This window comes from Buceros rhinoceros, unplaced genomic scaffold, assembly GCF_000710305.1.
Source record: "Buceros rhinoceros silvestris isolate BGI_N320 unplaced genomic scaffold, ASM71030v1 scaffold7030, whole genome shotgun sequence".
Classification (NCBI taxonomy): domain Eukaryota; kingdom Metazoa; phylum Chordata; class Aves; order Bucerotiformes; family Bucerotidae; genus Buceros; species Buceros rhinoceros.
The window spans coordinates 8090-25549 of record NW_010388941.1 but is presented as its reverse complement, the minus strand read 5'-3'; the positions used below and the strand labels follow the sequence as shown (position 1 = coordinate 25549).

The window sequence follows — 17460 nt, the reverse complement described above, 5'->3', positions numbered from 1 at the left end:
TCCTGCTTGACCTCCCGCAGACTGAGAGGGTTGCAACATTTTGGGGAGGTCGAGTGTGATCGCTCAAGTGGTGAGTTGGAACATGTTTTCACAGACAGGGAGGGAACTGTAGAGGAGCCCACTGCTGCTGTCACATGAGAGGTGTTGGCTTTAATGTCTCCGTCCGGTGACAGGAGCCAGTGGCTGAGCCCTAGGGTCATCCTGGGCTACTTGCCTTCCTGAAAGGCTGGGTCTGGCTTGGCTTGAGGGGGGTGAGCTCTGAGAGCAGCACTTGAAACCTCTCAGCCTTTAATAGGGAATGTCATTGAGAAACTCTCTGGTCTTTACACAGCGTGAAGAGGATGAGAAACCACAGGGATGCATAAGGGATGCTTACCCACTGCAAGCAGCCCACGGTGCCCTGTGCTTGTGTCCTGTGCCAGGGTGGCACCTTCTGCGATGGGAAGCAGGGATGCTCAGCCCCAGGCTCCCAGATAATTTGAAAGGGTAGAGAGACACTTCCCAGGAGCTGTGCAAGCAGCTGGCTGGCGTTAGCGTCCTTCCTTAGCAGTGTTTGAATTTGCCTCAGAAGCAAGTGGTTTCCAAGCATCAACCACTATTATTCTGGAGGGCTGTGGTGAGGCAGGGAAATGGGGGCAGCCACACTGATGATCGATACCTGTTACCATGTGTTAGTGCATTGCTTGTCATTGTAACAGAGAATTCAGGGAGGAGTTTTATGTAAAACACGTCTGCTTGCTGGGTCATGCAGATGGACTTCGACTCAGGCACAAGCTCCCTACTTTTGGCAGCCCTAAATCAAGAAAGAGAGACAGACACTCCATAAACCACCACCTTGGAAGGGACCCATCCTTAACTCTGGTGTTTCTGCAGCCAGCCTCTCACTCCCAACAGCTCCTTCGCTCTTTGCAGGTCTCTCTGCCTCAAGCTACCAAATTGATCAGCATGTCCCATGTGGTTCTGGTGTGCTTCTGGTGTTCTGGTGTGGTTCTGGTTACAGGAGCTGTGGCTTATAACCCCGGTGGAGAGAGGGGCTCAGAGCTGGATGGTAGGTGTTTGCAGCCCAGATTTCATCTTCATGAAGTCTCTATTTCCCTGGCATGCAAACCGTTAGCAGCCTTTTGGAGGACCATGGGGACTCCCACACTCAGTGCATGTGTTTCCTTGCATCTCCTGGGATGTGAAGCTCCTGAAACCTCCCCTGACACTTCCTTCTGGGGCATCAGTTCCACCCTTGCCCAATCTCTCTCTTCTGCTTCCTCTCTGAATTTATTTTTCCCCCTTTAACCCAGTTTCTGTTCATTTTTCCAATTTAATCCTGAGAACATGTGTTGCTCTCCTCTGAGAGCATGCACCTCCCCATCCTGCTCCGTATCTATTCAAATAGCAGTAGGTCCCAAGGGATTCAAATGGCCACTGGGCTGGAGCAAACAGCACAGGGTGACCCTCCCTTGTGAAAGCATGGCCAGTGCTTGTAGCTGCAGTGTGTGAAAATGCCTGGTTCCCCCTCTGATTGCTCTGCTAACGACCTCCCATGTCACCCAGCATGTCACCCAGCGCAGATGTGTTTCCGGTCAGAGGCAGCTGCATTTCAGTGCAGGTTGATGGTTCTTAGCTGGAATGCTCTGTGCTTGGTATATATACTCCTCTGGGTTTCTTTCACAATAAATATGTGCAGTATTAGGTGTTACACCACCAGGCATTATAGTTACATCATTGTCCATTAAATATTATAGGTTATTTGGGAGTTGGACTTGACGATCCTTATGGTTTCCTTCCAGCTCTAGATCTTTTACGATCTTTGCAGTATTTCCCATGGGAACACAAATGCTAATTCCATTCTGATTTCATGTCCATTAACAAAGGTGTGCCCTGCCTGCCCTACCTTGCTCATGCCAAGGGTTTGCATTAGTTGCTCACACTGAAACAGCCATTGAGTTGGACTTTCTTTCCCCAGTGTACTGCATACTGCTTTGACAGTTCCCATTCCTGGCACGAAAGCGCAAGGCTGCCTTTTTTTACTCCTCCCTTCCCCCTGCCTGGCCCATGTTGCTGTCAAAGACTTGCAGCTCTCCCCAAATCTGGCGACTGATCCTTGGAGGCCAACTGGCACAGAGCTCTGCTGTTCCTGCCTCTTTTCACTGGGGTTTCTCCTTGTCCTCCAGCAGACCTTTTGCAAGTGTTAATGCATGCTAATGAGGCACTAAATGCCAGGGCAGAATTAAAGAATAAAGAAGTGACGTTGACATCTTTATGGGAGCCAGAGCTCCATCTGTGGGGCTCTGCTTTTAAAGTGGCACAGCGAGTGGGTCGCAGCCAGAGGTGTCATCTGATGGTGCGTGCACGTGCCCAAACCCCACTGTATTGCTGCAGCCACCCTCTCCCACCCCTGGGAACCTCCTGTCTGAGAAAGGAGAAAGCTCTAAGAGAAAACCAGGGTGAACTTTAAAAACAGAGCACCATGTCTGAACAAACTTGCTGCAACGCTCTGCCTTTACAGCCAGTGCCCTGATGAGTTTGGCATTTGGTCTTTCTGATTATAGCAATTAACAGAAATAAGCATTTGGAGATGAATGCTGTATTTGTGGTTTAGAGGCAGATGAAAGCCTCAGACCAGCAGGTGAGTGAAATTCTGGGTCTCTGTATTTCTTGTTGACATGCAGTGACAACCCATAAATTTTGCTCAACTGATTTAAAAAAGCTGAATTTAAACAATCAACCTGAAAGGGCAGTGCAGCACAGGCTGTGGGTTCATTCTTTCTGGGTTGTTTTGTCTTATTTTAAATGATATTCTAACTTCCTCCAGCTTCTTTGGGAAGGGAGAAGTGTGTTCCAAAACCTTGGACCTTTGGTGAACTTGCACCAGATTATGCGTTTGCATCTAAACACAGAACTGGGCACGGCTCCCATGGCACTGAATTTTTCAGAGGAAGAATCTCTCTCTGCTCCAGAGCCCACTCCTCTTAACAAGATCCAGCTGAAAGGACATTCAGCCTGCTTGGGCTTTGGCCCAAGGGTCAGAATCAGTCTGCTTTTCATTTGAAGGATGGGCCTGAGCCATAGAATTTGGCCCTAGAGCTCAGGCATTTGGGATCATGCAGCTTTGTTTCGGAGACAAGTTTTATTTTAAGGACAAATTGGAGGGTTTGGGGAGGTAGGAGGTTGTAGGAGCCTGCTCAGGCACCAGAGCAGGGAGACGAAGCTCATCCTCCTGGAGGCAACTATGCATTGGTGGGAGGGTTGCAGCACTATGGCTTTTCTCAAGCCCTTTATCTGCATTTCATCTAATGTATGGTCACCGTATGTCCCCTCATCTTTCTGAATGTTCCTGAGCTTCCACAGTGACAAAAAAAGGAGGCTAAATGTGGAGTCGTATAAGCAGACCTGGGCTAAGAGATGGACCAAGAAGTACGTAAGTGGGGAAGAAGTTCCTGGTTGTGGACCCATGGGTGTTGGTGGTATCTGGGCAGGGTTGAGAGAGCCAAATGGAAATGTCTCTTTGTCAAGCAGGTTTTTTTGTCAGGCTTTTTGGGGAGAAAGGAAACAAATGGGGGAAGCTGCATTGAGGGGATCTGCAAGAGGGTTTCGTCTGTTAGTGGGCTGGAGAATTGGTTGGAGAGAGGAGCACTGCAGAGAAAGATGATTTGGTGTGTCCCAAGGGAGACCAAATAAACACCTGCATGAGAAGAGATGGAGGTCCATAGAAAAGGGCAGTGGCATAGAGCCCATTTTGAGTTAGAGGGTTGAAGGGAAACACGGGAGGGGGAAACAGCAGAGGGTTCCTCCACACACACACACTCATCCCTTCCTACCTGGCTTATGGAATAATATGAATTAGCAGTTTCTGCAGTGCCTTCCATGTCAGGTGCTAAAGGGGTGACAAAACCAGGATGAACAAGTTCCGAATTTGATCAGATGGTATTTGGACCCGTGGCTTGAAGGGAACCACTGCACCCATCTTGATTGCCCCCACTTGGGATGAAGCACTGTGTCTCTGGGAGGATCTGGAAGCAGCCCTTGCCCTGTATCACTCCCTGCGTAGGTAGTAGAGTCGACAGCAGGACGTAAAAGTTCCAGTTCCCAGCTCTGGGTCTCCATCCAAAAGGCCACGTGTGGCAGGCTTGGCTGAGGTTCTAACGTAAGCAGAAGTCAAGACATTTGTGGAGTGCTGAACTTACTTTAAAAAAAAGAAAAAAAAAAAGGAAGGCTTTATTTTAAGAAATGTGGCTTTAGATCTCCTTCAGGAAATGACTCCTCACTGCTGTTTTGGCTTTCTGATGGCTCATCAGCCGTATCTCATGACTGCCTTTCTGCTCCGCTTCTGTAGCAGAGAGAAGGAAAATGAGGAAAAGCTGGCCAGGGCTGCTGCAGGAAATCCGCCTGCCCCGGATCGCTTTCAGCTGCCTTCATGAGACAGCAGTTTCCAAAGCCCCATTTTCCCTTCCCAGTTCTCATTAAAGCCAGAAGTCTCTCAATGAGTGAGAAATTGGGGGCTCGAGGGATTTTTTTGTGAAGGCAGTGCTGCATCATGGGGTAGGCTGGCAGTAACGTGGAGCTGGCGATGGGGCTCATGGTACCCAAGGCTGAACTGGCAGCTCAAGCGTGTATTTGTTCCTTCACCTTTGGTTTCATTAGTCGGCATCGCTGATGCTATTTTTGATGATTGGTGAGCTCAGCCAGCACTGGGATTGAAATAAAGGCATATTTACAGCCTTGTTGGTTCTTGGCCAAACCCATGTGCTTCAGGATATAAATATCCATCGAAATGAATGCAACGGAAAGATGCACAGATCATCCGTGGTGTCTGGTGTAAGTGACATACAGAAAAGCGCTATTTCCTTATTGCTGACATCTTAGTGTTTTCATTTTGTTGTTTCAATATTGCGTGGTGGATAAATGAGAGTGGGCGGCTGCTCCCCTGCTGTGAATGGAGGTGGCCAGTGAACTGAAAAATTTCAGTTTACCCAGAAACCTTGGACCCCTGGCATTTGTCTTTGTTTAGATAGTAACCTATTACAAGGAGGTGGTTGTGCTCTGTAGGCTCCAGGAGTTGGGAATGTTTCTGCCAGCCCATAGCCCTTGTTTCTCCTGCCAGGCTGCTGGGACCCAGGGAATGGATCCTAACACCATTCCCATTATTTAAAAATTCCCGACCTCTTCCTGACTTCCTGCTGGTACCGACCATCTGGCAGCAGGACAGTGCCATGAACCTCAGTTGTGCCGGTGCCATAAACCTCACCTTGCCTGACCTCTTGGTGTGCAGCACGAGCTGCTTTGAGTCACAGAAGGAGATTAGTGGGGAAGGCGATGATTTATTTGTGTCTTGTCATAGCCCTTTCCAAAATGGAAAGGTCTAGGTCTTCCAAGCATTCAAAGCCTCTTCCTCCACTGCCCTTCCTCCTCCCATTCAAAATGTGCAGTTCACAGAGCCTCTCCCAAAGATATTGAGTGCTTTTGCTGAGAGATGGGCTGCTGTCGGACGAAACTGATGCTCAAGCAGTGCCCCGTGTCGGTAGGGTTTGACTTCTCTCACAAGCAGATGGTTTTGGTGCATCCACCCCTAAGGAGTACAAACAACACGTGGCTTCTGCATCAGGGCTCCATGAGTAGGGGGCACAGCAGCCAGGGTTCATCAAATGGATGGTACTGGGGAATCTGGAAACCCCTTGCCATGACTTATTTCTCTTAACTGGTTTTCCTGTGGGGTTTTTGTGGTTTTTTTTCAAACAACCAAAAATGACAAAAGCGGAGCGTTTTGAAGGTCTTGGCCCAAAGCCTGGATGTGAACACAGAGGCACAAAAATAAGTGGCTTGATTTAATAGGAACAAAATGCAGTATGACCTTGTTCCTCCTGAGGTGCTCAGAAACCAAGAATCCAGCTGAAAAATCATGAAGATTATTTTTGCTTGTATGGTAGGTATATCAATTTAATTTTCCAGAAGGTGAGAAAAAAAGGAGCGTTGGAGGGTCTTGTTTTCAAACCCTTTCACCCTCCCCATAAAAGCTGGCATTTTTTTTTATTTCTTTCCAAGAATCCTTTTGCATCGTTTTGTGGTCCCCAGAAGTACAGGGCTTTAGGAAAGCCACTTTCTACCAAAAGACCTAGTGACAGAGCTTTGAGCACACTGGGTTTCAGACTTCTTGGTGCGACAGCAGTCGGTGCAGTTCCTAAAAGGCAAACAGTTATCGCAGAGGGCAGCTGGGCTGTGCCGCTGACCACTTGGCCACTGCAGGCTGCCTCTTTGCAACCTGCTGTCAGGAAGCCTGGGGTGGAATCAGGGTCAGAGGCTGGAAGATTCTGCCAGAAGCCAGCAGTGCTGGTGTCAGGCTGCCAAGCCAGGTTAGCTTGGTGCCGGGGAGAGGACAGAAGGGGTTTGGTCTGCGCCTGCCATCCCAGTGGGCAGCTGAGGGGGAGAGGTAGAGGCAGCTGGGGTGAAATGGGGACAGTTGGATGTCCTGCCAAAAGCTGCTTGAGTGGCAGCAAGATGTGCAGCATTCCAGGATGGAATGGAGACGTGGGAAGAAAGACGGACCAACTGGGCTGCGGGTCTCAGTGCACCTTGGTGTACCCTGTACAAACAGCAGTGTACCCTGTGGCCCCTGCCCTGCTGGATCCCAGAGCAGTCCTGCTCTCCTCCCACAGAAACATTGCTTTCCTCTGTTACACCCTCTCAGCGTGTTTCTGCAGCCTTCCTGACATGTGTTTCATGTTAGCCCCCCAACAACCAAGATCTGGCTGGAAAGTATGTTATCGAATTCAGAGGGAGCATTTCATTTCCCGGTTAGATCTGGATCTCTTAAACATCTAAGCTCATCTCATTTCAAGGATGGGAACAGAAGAAAGCATTTATTGTTATGTTTGGAGAACATAATGTCTTTTGGTTTCATAAACCAGCTTTAACAGAGAACATGCAAACTCGAAGGGTTCAGGGGGGTTAAGTCCAGGGTAATGTGAGACTTCTGCTGGTGCAGAGGTGTCTTGAAACACAACCTCCTCGATAATGCAGTTTCATCTTGGAAATGAAACTGGGAAGTGAAACTAGGTTCCTCATGGGCATAGTGGTGGAAGGCTTCCTGCAGGCGTGATCTTGCATGGCATAGAGATTGCTTAACCACATTAGCACTGCCTGCAGCCGTAAGATAACTGAGACTGGAAATGTGCAGCACAATTCACTGCAAAATACAAGTACTAGATAGCGCTCGGCATGCTGCAGACCTGAGCTCTGGGTCACAATCACCAAAAGACTCCCTGCCATGTTGCCTTGGAGCTCCTCTCAGGTTGTGTCCTGAGTAAAAGGACAGAGTCCCATCTCCAGTACCACAGGCTGATGTTGAGATGTGGGATGACTCTTGTCATGTCCATACGAGAAATAAATGTAACTTACTCACCACATTCCTCCAGTCTTCAGGCTGTTTGGGAGATGGGTGGAGAGCAACAGAAGTGGAGCTCGTGGTCCTTGCAGGAGTGTCCACTCAAGCCGATGCAGGCAGTGAAGACTGAAACATCTTGCCTCTAAAGGTCAACATGGAAATTCTCACTCTTGACACATTCCCTAGAATGAGCTTCAGCCAGTGACTTCTTGCGTGTTGAGGCAGTATGGCCAAGGCAGAAAACACATTTCAACATGTTTTTAAATTTTAAGGTCACACCCCCACACTTAGTCACCCTCATCTAGAAGGGCTTTCTCTAAACAAAGCTGCTTGCTTTAAGATGCTCTCTCTTACATTTTCCGGTTGCAGTGGTTTCATAGGATGTATTATTTGGAAACACCTGTTTCCCTTCCCCAGGACAGTCGTTCCGGGCTCCATCCCCAGCCTGCCACGTGCTGGAAGGGATGTGCAGTCTTTGCAGCCTCCTGTACTGGGTTGGCACTGACAGCTTTAAAAACTGTGGGTTTTAAGCTGGGTGGTGTGAATGTAATCGGCTTGCTTCTCTTGGCCCTCACAGCTCAAATTCAACCATGAGCACATTTACTAAATGCCATATGCATAGATTCCCAATGCCAGCTGCTTTGGATTCCTTGACACAGTGCCCAGGTCAGAAAACCATGATTTATAGCTACTTTGGACACATGCATTGTCATGGAGGCACCAAACTGGCCATGTGTGAGAGTCTGATCGCCTTAATTAACTGTGAATAAAAGCCAGCCACACCGTCTGGTTTCCTAGTGAAGCAGGGGGCACAGGGGTCCCCACTCTGCAGCTGCACCCTGAGCAGTGGTGGTGGGTGTAGCTCTGTCCATGAGGGCTTGGTAGAGGAGGGGCAAACAGAACCTGCCTGTTCGACTCTGCCTGGGGAAAGGGCAGTGCTGCCATCATGAAGGCAAACAGAACGAGGGGGTGTTAATCTCCATCAGATGTAGGCAGGGAAGGAGGTCACCTCTAAAGATCTTGTAAACATAATCTCCTCTGTCTAGCAATGTTTGAGTTTGCAGGCTGGATCCAAAGCAAACAGTGGGAGTGCAGAAGAGGCCGTAGGAGGGCAGCTTGTGGTGTGGTGGGACATATGAGTTGCCTAGTAAAACAGAAGGTGCTACCATGACTTTTGGCGGGGGATATAGCTTGACAATCCACAGCCTCTCTGGTAATCTTAGAGTGATGGGAGAGGCAGGGAGATCAGCGGTTTTGTGCTGGACTTTTGGCGGGGAATATAGCTTAACAATCCACAGCCTCTCTGGTAATCTTAGAGTGATGGGAGAGGCAGGGAGATCAGCGGTTTTGTGCTGATGAAAGGAGCATGTATATAATTTACCTTGTCTGAGGCACTTGAGGCTCTTTCCAGTGGGAAAGCTGAGCTGTAATTAGGTTGCTGATGGGCCTCGCATACAAACCCTTCAGCTCTATAAACTATGCCTTCAAAGGCATCCCTTCTCCTAGGGACCAACCAAGAAGGAATTTGAGCAGTATTTCCAGCGAGCTGATGGATGCCTTTCTGAAACCAGATGCTCGGCAGCCAGCCACTCCACTTACTGTCATTGTAAGCCTTGAATGCTGTTGATTTTCTCAGTCCATCGCTAAACCTATAGCTGCAAGGGGGTGCTTCAGTAGAGGAGTGCCCTTCCTGGATCAGTTTCTTTATCCATCTCTGCTGTGAGCTGCCCTGAGCTACTCCCCGGGGAGATTCAGCTGGTCCCAGCAGCCTTTATGGCACTGGCTGGGACACAGGGATCTCACTTGGACACAGGAGGCAGTGCTTATTGATTTAATTCTTTTTTCAAGGTGCTTTAAGGTTTTGGTGAGTTCTTCTTAAGTAAAACTCTTGGGAAGCAAGAGTAGAGAACACCTTATGAAATAGTCGACCTGCTATGCCTTTGCTGCTAAACCCTGAGTTCAAGACCATCACGGAAACATTGCTCCAATCCCATCTTCATATGTCTCCATGTAGAGAGAGAGAGAAGAGATTAATTTCTACAAAACACCAGCCGGCCCAGTAAACATGGAGGCCCTCGTGAGACACCTCTCTTTTACGCTGTTTTGAGGGCCCATCATTAATGCTGATCTCCAGAGCTCAGGGTCCAGAGTGGGCAGGGAAGCGTGAAGGAGGAGAAAACCTGGAGCAGGCCAGCCTGGAAGCATGGCTTTGGGCCACCATTTACTGGCACAGTGGCTCTACTAGCAAAATCTGATGCTGAGCAGAAAACTGGCTGCAGTCTGGCTGTGCCATGTCCTGTCCAGCTCATGCACTGAGCAGCGAGATCGCATTGACTGTGCCACATCCTCTGGTGCCTTGAAGTATTTGTCCACCCAGTGCTATGCCTCTGAGATGGACACATCTGGTTTGAGAAGCAGTATTTCAAAACCTGCTCCAGCAGCAGTGGAAATCGTGGTACTAAACGTAGCCAGAGCCTTCAGGTGGGCACAGGAGTGAAGCCCAGCGATGCTTAGGAAGCGTTGGGGACTGAGTGATGGACACTCTGCTTTCCTTCTGTGGAGGTGGGAGGTGTAGAGCTCTGCAAAGCCCAGTTGCACCAGTCCCCATCTCTGCTGGGCACCAGGAGGCAGAGATGGGGAATATTCGCTCTCTGGGTAAGAAAGGCTTGTGACAACACACTGCTGAAATGTGCTCTCAGGCATTAATGTTTGCTTGGTGGTGTCAAGCACTGAATGGGGGTGAACCAGGAGGGTGCAAAAGGGCACCCTGAAAAGAGAGGGATGCTTGGGAACTGTCATCAGGAGAGAGGAGAATAAGAGGGTAACGAGTTTGACCCCTGGCCAGAGCATGCAGTCTCTACCAGCTGATCGTGTTTGGGCTCTGCAATAGTAGGTGGTTGTTCCTTGCATGGACTTGGGGTGCAAGTCATCTCCTCCAGCTGCGCGCTGAGTCTGCTTGAAGGGAGCTGCCCAGTTCTCCCCAGGGTCACTGTCACTACTGATACCTCCCAAGGGCAGTTTGTGCCCCTGTGCTGGTCACCTGGTCCCATCTAGGAAGGGAGGGGTGCCCATTGGTATTGAGCGACTACAGAGGGAAGCTGGAGGAGCTGTGAGTGGGTATTTTTGGCTGCTGAATGTAGATAATACTCTAATATAGGCATTTCCTATCACTGTCTGTTTGTTACTCTGCTAAGTAAGGTACCTCTGGCAGCTTTTCCTGCTGGGCTGCTGGTCCCTCCTGTGCACGAGCAAGCCATGGTGTCCAGCGCTGGCCCAGGATGCTGCTGACGCCTCTCCCCTGCTCTCTCCTCCAGGCCACGGAGAGTGTCACTGTGGGGAGTGCAAGTGCCATGCCGGTTACATCGGGGACAACTGCAACTGCTCCACCGAGACGGACAGCTGCGTGTCCAGTGATGGACAGATGTGCAGTGGCAGGGGCACCTGTGTCTGTGGGAAGTGTCAGTGCACTGAGCCTGGGGCTTTTGGAGAGACGTGTGAGAAGTGTCCCACCTGCCCAGGCGTCTGTAGCACTAAAAGGTACCCACTGTTGGGGGGTTGGGGGACTTCTCACTGGTGGGAAGGGCCGCTCTTTGGTTCCTGGGTGACTTTTCAGCTAAGGAATTACTCCTGCTTTGTTAAACAGGGGTGATTAGCCCCAGACAAGGCTGCCATTGCTCAGAGACTATGCTAAGCAACCTGAGAGTATCCCAGGTAGAGAAGCAACAAGTGTTGCTGCCCAAGTCCTCATGGAGGTTCATGTCCCCATTCATTTCCAGTGCTGGAATCTGGCAACCTCAGTTTTGCTGCACCCTGAGCTGCAAGTATCTGAGTGCAGAGAGCTGCAAGTGGCGGAAAAGGGAAGGACAGAGATGACTGCCTGCGTTGTAGTGACGGAGGTGCCCTGAGCATCAGCCTCAGACTGGCACAGAGCAGCAATGCTGTCTGCCTTGACCTCAGGCAGGATGAGTTTGGCAGTAGCTGATGTGCAGCTCCAGACATCCAAAGTGCAAACAGGCCCCAAACCTACCAACTGTTTTGCACCTTCATTGCATCCATCCTAGAATAAATCCATGGAGATGGAGATGCTTAGCCCTGAAGTTGCTCTTTCCTTGTGTTGCAGATGTGCAGCCTCCAGACCAAGGCCCAAGGAGTCCCTTTTCGAGGGGACAATCTCTGTGTTCATGCTTAATCTTCTCCTCCATGTGTCTTTCTGCAGGGAGTGCATTGAATGCAAGCTGTTTAACTCAGGAAGACTGGCTGATAACCAAACCTGCCAAAAGCACTGCAAGGACGAGATCATCACCACGGTGGATGTTCTCGGTAAGTTGGCAGAAGCAGGACTGCAGATGGTGGGAGCTAGTGACTGTGGTGTTGAACTCCTCTTACCCAGACCACGACATACCTGTGAAGAAAGCCTCGGGAGACAGCTGGTATTTAGAAATGTGTGTGTGTGTGTGTGTGTATTATGTGTGTGTATATGGGGTCTGTGAGACCCTCTCGCTGGGCTGTAGTCTGTACTGAAGCAGAAAAACCTTTGATTTTAAGTAATTTCTGACCACATCTAAGAGTGGGATGAGATCAGATTAGATGAGCTGTGAGAGAATGCAAAAGCACAACATATCACCCCAAAAAGGCATTCTCTAATCTTCTGAGACTTCATCTTGGAGAAGTGAGCTTGTAAGATAAAGCAAAGCTGTTTTGGAGACGATGAGTTCTGCTTTGGTGGGACTGACTGCTAGAAGTTCCCCCAGCAAGCTCCTCTACTGCCCTTAGTGTCCTCTTCTAGAGGTCATCCCACACCTGCATCCCTCAGCAGATGACTTTCTCCCCCTTCTTTTCAAGCTCCATTCTGGGAGTCTCTGGTTGCTGTATGGAGGAGTAGAGGGGACCCAAACTCTGATAGCTTTAATCCTGACCCTGGCCTTAACGAAACCCCTTGGAGGGAGGGGTGGAGATCAAACAGAGATGAATTTCTCTCCACACCTGATATTTCCTCCTCTTCCCGTGGTTTACATGGGAGTAGCAGTGCTCTAATTTGCTTGTCCTTTTTCTCCCTCACCAGCAGCCTGCAGGCAATGTTTTTCCCATTGACTCCTCTTAAATCATGACTAGCTTTTAAATTACAACCAGCAGGATTTCCTACCTTACCCTTTGGGAGACTTGCTCTCATTGCCTCCATCCTCCCAGCAGTTTACCGGGGAGTGCACCTACACTAGCACACTGTGAGAGCACACACAAGGCACTTCTAAACCACACAGAGCTCCTTCCCGATGCCTCGCTGGCCTGTGTTTCCTAGGAACCAGCAGACACTGGGGATTAAAGCTCAACTCTCCTGCCTGGTTGTTGCACAATGTCAAAGCCAGCTTCTGTGATGACTGTGCCCTGGAAGGTGAGGCTGGGCTGTGGTGTGCCAGCCCCCTGTGTGGCTTTCAGAGAAAAGCACAGCCAAATTTCTGTTTTAAGACATTTTGGGGAATTAGCCTTATTCTTCTGTTGAACTATTGCAGTCAGATTGTGGGTGGTGCTGAGCTCTTGGCAGCTGAGGGCACTCTGCAGCTTGGAGATCTTAGCTGCTAGGAAAGTGGTAAAGCATAATATTCCTAGCGAAAGTGCCTGGGGACCATGGATTTCTTTACAGGCAGACTCAGCCAAATCCTGGTGTTCAAGGGCTTTTGCGTTACGTAGCACGTGTTAAAAGTCCCTGCTGAGAGGCTGAGCACTGATACTTGTCACAGAAGACATAGGGCCACGTTGTCCTGCAGTGGAGGATGGGACCTTCATAAGTATTGAGTTGCAATGAACACACCCTGGAAGATCCCATGTGCCTTTTGGGTATGAAGCAGACAGTGTTTCAAAGCTTCGTCGAGCAGAGGCATCTGTCACTGGACCCACGAGCCAGAATGATGCCTCTTGGGAAGCTTATATGACTTGTGCTGGATTCTACAATATTAAATCTCCATTTCTGACGATTTCAGAAAGGAGCTTTTAACATGAGAGGAGCATGACAAGTTCAGTGATGAGCGGAACCCGCCAACAGCACACATCAGTGAAAGCTCAGTGGGGCCATCACACTTCTCCCTGTTGGATGCGTGATCTCTGAAACCTGGTGAAGGCCAACAGAGATCATTACTGTCGAGACTTTAATCTTTTAGCAGAATAATGGTGCAAAGGTGGGATTAAAAACATCTGGGCCTGAGGAACTAAGATTTGCTGCTTAACTCGGAAGGATGTTATTCAAGAAACATGGAAATTCTATCAATATTTAATGAGTACTTTGCATTGTAACAGACAGCGCTTCTCCAGCCCTGCCTTTGATACCACTGTGTAGGTAAAGCAGATTCTCCTGTCCCAAGGTAGGAATAGCTGAGGTTTATCCGCACCAGGAATCCTGTCAGGACTCACCAGAGGGGCAGTTGCATCTAGGTTCAGAGCTGTTGAAGTGGAAGGTATTAATCTTTCAACTGAAAGCAGGTCAAGGGCATTGAAGGGAAAGACAAACAGACAGGAGAGAGATAAGGGGCTGCAATAGCAGTGGTCATTAATGCAATCATTTGTCATTGTGACAGCATGGATACGAGTGAGGAGGAGAGCCGAGGGAAGCATTTTCCAGAGGCCTAAGCAAAGGTTACGTCTTTGCCAACGAATAGCCCTGGATGCCCAATCCCTTCCTTCTCTCCCTTCAAACTCTCAGTCCCCTGCAGATGTTGCCCCATCTCCCTTCAGGTCTTGTCCCTGCAGCAGGGACACCCCACAAGCTGTGGCCGTGCAGGGCGGTGGTTCTGCCGATACCAGCCCTGAAGCTAGAGCTGCAAACCTCAGATGAGGTTGTGCCTGTTAGCCATGCAACACTTGCGAGTGCTGCGTTTTCTCAAGCAGTAAGTCTGGACGCTGCTCACTTACAGTTTGCACGAATCGTGATCCCAGACACCAGCCTGCAGGGAAGAGTTGTGCTAACTCCTAGTATTAAACCCGCCAACTAAGTCAACCAAGTGCCGTGTTGCAGCTTTAGACACACCGTGTTAGAAAGGGTGGCTAGCTCAAAATCAGGGGAGCCCACGCCATCACAAGTTTTTAGGTGGGTGGAATCAGCTTAAAAAGAAGAGGATGTTGGAAGCATTTGTGTAAGAAATTAGGGGTTCTGCAGTATTGTTTTTTAATATTTAAAAAAACCCACCAAAACTCTGTGACTCTTGATCTTGTTCCAGAAACGGATGACCCAAACGCGATCCTCTGCGCCTACCCAGTGAACAACTGTGTCATGAAGTTCACCTACTCGGAGCTTGCTAGTGGGAAATCCAACCTCACCGTCCTCAAAGAGCCAGGTTGGTCTTTCCTTGAGTTTCCTTTTAATAGCACAGGCTCTCTTGGGAGAGGCAATGGGCTGCTGGGAAGCCTGGTGGGTTGCCGAATGGCTGCACAAAGGCACAGGTGAGCATATGAACCATGAAGATTTAAAATAAAGTGTTTTCCAGTGCTAAAACCCAGCTCCAAATGCTCCCAGCTTAGTAAAAAGGGACTCTGAGACTGAAACATGCACCTGAGCCAGTATTGCTAGCAGGCGGCTCAAGGGCTTTCTGCCAGCTTGGGAAGCTGCAGTTAATCTCAGCCTATTTACACAGCAAGAAGCATGCCATGTACTGATTTGGAGATACAGCCACTGGGAGCAATAAAATCAGAAGGGGACACCGGGTGCTGCTGCTGGTTAGGTCAGAATGTCAGGAAAGCCCCACGCCACCTATGGATTTCTGCTCTGCCAAAGAGCTAGCTCTGGTCCAGGCAGCGTAAGGGCTGTGTGTCCCTGCTCCCCGCGCTGGGGCTGCCGCAGACAGATGTGTTACCCAGCATTATTTTAATGACATGCAATGCAGTTTTTCGGAGAAAACACCATGTGGTGTTGTAGGACGAGCTAGCAAGCACTCAACAGTAGCTTCTGGCAATCTGCTGTGGTCCTCTGAGGCATGGGCCAGTATGGGAAAGACCGAGATAGTGCACGTTTTGTTTTATTTGTGCTGTGGCTTGCACTTAATTGAAAGACCAGCTGATTACCTGACAGTTAATGTACTTATTTAAAGTGCCTAGTGATCACCTGCCTCCATGTGGGCCAGAAGCTGAGCTGGCTTTTGCCAGAGGCACCTTAACCCTCTGAGAGTGTCCCACGTGGGTCCCCTGGCATTCAAACCAGGCATTACTGTTGGGCAGTGGCATCGCAGCACTGCTCTTTCCCCAGAGCGCTGTGTGACATCCTGACTTCGGTGACGTCCATGAGAGCTGTGTCTTTGACCTGTCTCTGGCCAGGAACTGATTTAACAAATAAATCCCTTCGGTTTCAGAGAGGACTGTTGCTTCTTTTAATTTAGTCACTGCTGCCAGCACTGCCCTGAGGTCACTTGCTCAGTGGCTGCCATCCAGGTCATTAAGTCCCAGTATCCTGACCCAGGATACACTCACACCAGAGCTAATTACCTTCTCCCCCTCGTTACCAGCATGCAGCTCAGCTCCCAGTACCCTGACGATCGTGTTGTCAGTGATCGGCAGCGTGGTGCTGGTCGGCATCATCCTGCTGGGGCTCTGGAAGCTGCTCGTCACCATTCACGACAGACGGGAGTTTGACCGATTCCAGAGCGAGCGCTCCCGGGCCAGATACGAGATGGTGAGCCCAAGGCGCGGGTGCTGTTGGGGTGTAGGGGGCTGTCAGGAGGCACTGGCAGGCAAACAATCTGCAGCCATGTAGTAGAGTGGCAGGGGCGGGGGGGGTGGGGGGGTCCCCCCCGTGGGGCGGGGGGCTGTCAGGAGGCACTGGCAGGCAAACAATCTGCAGCCATGTAGTAGAGTGGCAGGAACGAGGGATGTGGGTGTCCCTGCCCTGTGGTGCCTCGCAGGAGGTTTGCAGGGACTGGCATATGGCACTGCCCTTCCCCTCGGCAAGTTACAAATATTCTGCAAAATTTGGTCCAGCCTTTGGTTTCATTGTGTTTTTCTGATCATTGCTGGAGGGCTGAAGGAGGTGGGAGAGTGGGGTCCAAGCTCCAACTGTGGTGGCACCAGGTTGGTCAGGTCTACAAGGGAGCCCTTCTGGGAGGCTTTAGGTGGGGTTGCCCAGCATTTAAGGGCATTAGCTGTGCTTGCAGACAGGACAGAAGGGTCTGGTGGACACACTATGGCCAAACCACACTGCTTCTGGATCTGAATGCACATTTCAGTCAAAGCCAAACGCAGTGCTATCTCCAAATTAATTGATGCAGGAAGGGGGGGTTATACACATTTTCACCATGACATGGATTTTATTCCTCACCTTTGTTCTTTTGGCCTGCTTGTTTCTCCAAAGGCATCCAATCCTCTGTACCGAAAGCCCATTTCCACGCATAACGTCGAGTTCACGTTCAACAAGCTCAACAAGTCTTACAATGGTACTGTCGATTGATGGGGTCTCGGCACCTGGGACTGCTGTGGACAATTGCTTGACTGTATGTGCTGCTTCCCCACTTGAAGATGCGATCCTCTTCAGGGGCGAGAATCCCTTCCGACAGGACTGGTCGATGACGAAAGCCTGTTATTTGCACAGTAAGCAGAAAAGTCTGGTTCATCCTGGAGGCACCGACGTAAAGGCAGGCTCCCCGCCTGTGCTGACGGCCTCCAAGCCGTGTGTGACTCCATTCCCCAGCTTTCGGGATGTATCAAACCTGCCAACTAAGTCAACCAAGTGCCATATTGCAGCTTTAGACATATCCCAGTAGAAAGGGTGGCTAGCTCAAAATCAGGGGAACCCACACCATCGCAAGTTATTGGGGGGGGAATTAGCTTAAAAAAGAAGAGGGTGTTGGAAGCATTTGTGTAAGAAATTAGGATACAGGGATTCTGCAGTCTTTAGGATTTTTTTATATGAAAAACAAAATAAAACTATTGTGCATATATGATGCTGTGTGTAGTGTTCATTTTCTCTTTGCTGAGCCCCCCCACCAATAGACTGAACAGGGGCTTGCTTCTGGAAGTGGTGCCGGATTTATTCATGGAGCCTTATCGGATAAAGCATGGCTATGAAAACAGGAGCTGGAGCCGCAGCGACTGCCACGGGAGGTATGTTGATGGAA

General features: G+C 49.7%; 1 protein-coding gene across 1 annotated transcript in view; it reads left to right on the top strand.

The window, feature by feature from the left end:
• The window catches only part of ITGB5 (integrin, beta 5), a 57940-nt gene extending 40660 nt beyond the window's left edge, over positions 1 to 17280 (top strand). The window contains exons 12-16 of the mRNA XM_010132142.1: positions 10687 to 10909; positions 11589 to 11692; positions 14578 to 14694; positions 15856 to 16022; positions 16698 to 17280. Of these exons, the coding sequence (XP_010130444.1) occupies positions 10687 to 10909; positions 11589 to 11692; positions 14578 to 14694; positions 15856 to 16022; positions 16698 to 16793 (707 nt within the window). The 3' untranslated portion in view covers positions 16794 to 17280. The remainder of the gene's footprint in view (positions 1 to 10686; positions 10910 to 11588; positions 11693 to 14577; positions 14695 to 15855; positions 16023 to 16697) is intronic.
• The last annotated feature ends 180 nt before the right edge of the window (positions 17281 to 17460 follow it).